This window comes from Volvox carteri (genome assembly GCF_000143455.1).
Source record: "Volvox carteri f. nagariensis unplaced genomic scaffold VOLCAscaffold_579, whole genome shotgun sequence".
Lineage (NCBI taxonomy): Eukaryota > Viridiplantae > Chlorophyta > Chlorophyceae > Chlamydomonadales > Volvocaceae > Volvox > Volvox carteri.
The window spans coordinates 3,948-6,936 of NW_003308091.1; the positions used below are offsets into that span (position 1 = coordinate 3,948).

General features: G+C 49.2%; 1 protein-coding gene across 1 annotated transcript; it reads left to right on the forward strand.

Moving 5' to 3' along the window:
* Nucleotides 1–785: 785 nt before the first annotated feature.
* On the forward strand, nucleotides 786–2,698 carry VOLCADRAFT_108735 (uncharacterized protein; the record flags this gene model as incomplete). The annotated part of the gene is made up of 3 exons (XM_002959696.1): nucleotides 786–1,192; nucleotides 2,160–2,171; nucleotides 2,400–2,698. The coding sequence occupies exons 1-3, from the start codon at nucleotides 985–987 to the stop codon at nucleotides 2,696–2,698; spliced, it is 519 nt and encodes a 172-aa protein (XP_002959742.1). The 5' UTR covers nucleotides 786–984.
* Between the last annotated feature and the right edge of the window lie 291 nt (nucleotides 2,699–2,989).

A 2,989-nucleotide genomic window follows, 5' to 3' on the forward strand; every position in this document is an offset into this window, starting at 1 on the left:
TGAGATGCGCCCCCCCCTTCATTTCGTGCTCGGCAAGCCTGCCACCGTGTACCGGATATGTTGGCGATGTTACAGAACGCTGCACCTTGGTTTCTGTGCGCATTGCGTACGTTGCTCGACCCCGCCGACCAAAACTACACGTGCCCAACTGAAGACATTCCCGGTGGTTGTGCAGCATCTCTTGAGGCTGTTGCTGGCTGAAATCCATCCTGAGCTGTTGCAACACGGCTAAAGCGGGCACGTCCCTATGCACAGCAAATAGCTGTTCCAAGCCAACAGCGGCGTCCATGTCACCGACAAGGCTCTAAACGTCTTATCTGTTCTTATGTTTAATTAAGTTTATGTATGTCATACTTTGCGCAACTTTGTAATTTGACTTTACTCTGAACAAGGTGCTGCATACAACTGCCTCGTCGCCAGCGCTTCATCTTCCGCGGCAGTTTCACGAGCCCAGAGTTGCAAGCTAGGACGTTGGCATTAGGTGCTTTCAGTTACTGCAAAGCATCCACGCAATAGTCCAGCATGCATGCCGCGTGCGGCTATGGCCAACATGCCCACTTGCGCAACGCGCTGGCGCACGTGGTCCTCATCCGCCAAGAAAATTTATATACACTTGTACAGGCGCATTTTGTGAATCGCACGCGCGCATCTGCGCGGCAAAATTCGCTCCTGGCTTTTTTGGGACGATGTACGAACACTTTATTCGCGAAGTACGACCGGACACATTTGTGCGAGGGGCTGCTTAAAAATTCTGCCAGGTGCTCCACGTCACTTATTCCAACACGGCTTGAATACATAAGCCACACTCCTTGGGTTCTGATCAGAGCTTAGGTGCTGCTGCAGCTGCAAAATGCAACAAACGCAATGCTGATGGCGACTTGCAGCCGTAATATTCCCGTAGATGGTTTTCCACTAAATATTTGGGGTCGACGCAGCTGAAGCAGAACCTGCGAGAACCGGTGGTGTTGGTTGGCATTTGGCGCAATGACGCCAGATTACAGGCAGCGTATGTGCACTGCTGTGACAGAGGCTGGCCTGGACTCTGCTGGGCTAGATGAAGAGGACTTGGAGCTACTGTGGGCAGCCAAGTACCGGACTGCTGCACGCCTGCGTGCAGCTACACATGCATGGGAAAATCTCATTGAAGTGCATCTGGCGCCTGGTGTGGTGGATGCCATTTGGCAGGCCCTAGGTAAATTCTAAGCGTGGTTCCTGTGCCACCAACTAGTCCATCCTTTGCCGAGGAGCCTGTGTTGCATAGACTCCTGCTCATGGTGGTTGCTCTCACTGCCAAGATATCAACTTTAGCATCTTGGATGCTGCTGTGCACACATTGGGTGGTGTGGACTATCAACTAGGGTGTCAACTAGGGTGTCAGAGAAGTTTTCTCCTTAGGAGGGGGTTTCTGTCCTGTCTCTGGTATTGTAGCCTGTCTGCAGTATCACAACCAATAACTTGCAAGATGTAAACAATAACTTGCAAGAAAGGTTATTGCTGTGATGGATGATTTTCCTTAACAATAAACCCTAATATAGGCATTGTTTGTATGGTGACTTTAGAACAGTGTTTCTAGTCTTTGTGGTTGAGAGTAAATCGGATGTACAACCTTTCTCAATAGCACACTGAGCTGCAGCTGCTGGTGGTGCTAGCTTGGGTAGTTCCCTTCACAGGCATCGGCAAACTTACTGAGAAAGTCCTTCATGAGCTGCAGCTTGCTGGCCCCCTAGCACATGCACATGGTTGTGTTTCATCCATTTTGCATGCCTGAACCTGCTGGGAACACAGATCTGCATGTTGTACTGTGGAGGCTATGGTTAACATTTTCCATGGATGGTCACAGCACAGTGTGTATGTTACATATGCAATATCCATGTGGAGCCTGAGGTTTGACATGCACCTGATGGGGTGTTGGATTGTCGGGTCACATGCTGTGAGTGTGGGGCCTTCATTATTGTGCTGCAGCGCTGCAGCATCATGCTAGCACTCCCAGGCACCTTGGTGCTGTTGTGAAGTACATCATTGTTGACCACTCATGGAAATAAACTGCTGCTGTCTGCAAGTATTTCTGCAGACCCCACCCCACATTTTTATCATGCATGGTTTGTGTGGAACTGCTGGCCTGCATGGTATGCACCTTCTGCCTGCCTCACTTCGTGCAGGTGCTGCTGCTGGTGCGGACCCACAGCTAGCACTTGTCTAGCTTACCTAGAAGATCAAATATAGCGCCTCTTGCGGACTAAACATTAAACGGCTGCATGTTTAGAGCTGTTTGTACTTTTGAACCAAGTGCAGTTTTCATGGCCATGTTATTAGCAACTGTGCTTATCAGCCTGGCCCAGGTGGTCTAAGAATCATCCACAATTTGCTTGTCTATTGTGTTTTTGATGCTGCATTCACAGGCTCTGCTGAGTCCACCCTCCTAGAAGCATTGTACAAGCTTGTTAAGGAGAAGCTTGAGAAGCAGAATGAGAAGCTTGAGCAGCACAACGAGAATCTTGTTAAGCAGAACGAGAGGCTTGTGAAGCAGAGCAAGAAGCTTGAGAAGCAGAGCAAGAAGCTTGAGAAGCAGAGCAAGAAGCTTGAGAAGCAGAACAAAAAGATGATTGAGGCCAAAGCTCTTCTGGAGAGGCGCGCCTCTCAGGAGATTGTCAAATATAGCGCCTCTTGCAGACTAAACATTAAACGGCTGCATGTTTAGAGCTGCTTGCACTTTTTAACCAAGTGCAGTTTACATAGCCATGTTGGTAGCAACTGTGCTTATCAGCCTGGCCCGTGTGGCCTAAGAATCATCCACAATTTGCTTGTCTATTGTGTTTCTGATGCTGCACTCACAGGCTCTGCTGAGCCCACCCTCTTAGAAGCATTTTACAAGCTTGTTGAGGGGGTCAAAGAGGACAACAAAGAAGCAGCTGCAGTGAAAAGCTTGAGAAGCTGAGCAAGACGCTTGAGAAGCAGAACAAAAAGATGATGAGACCAAGGGGATCCTCAG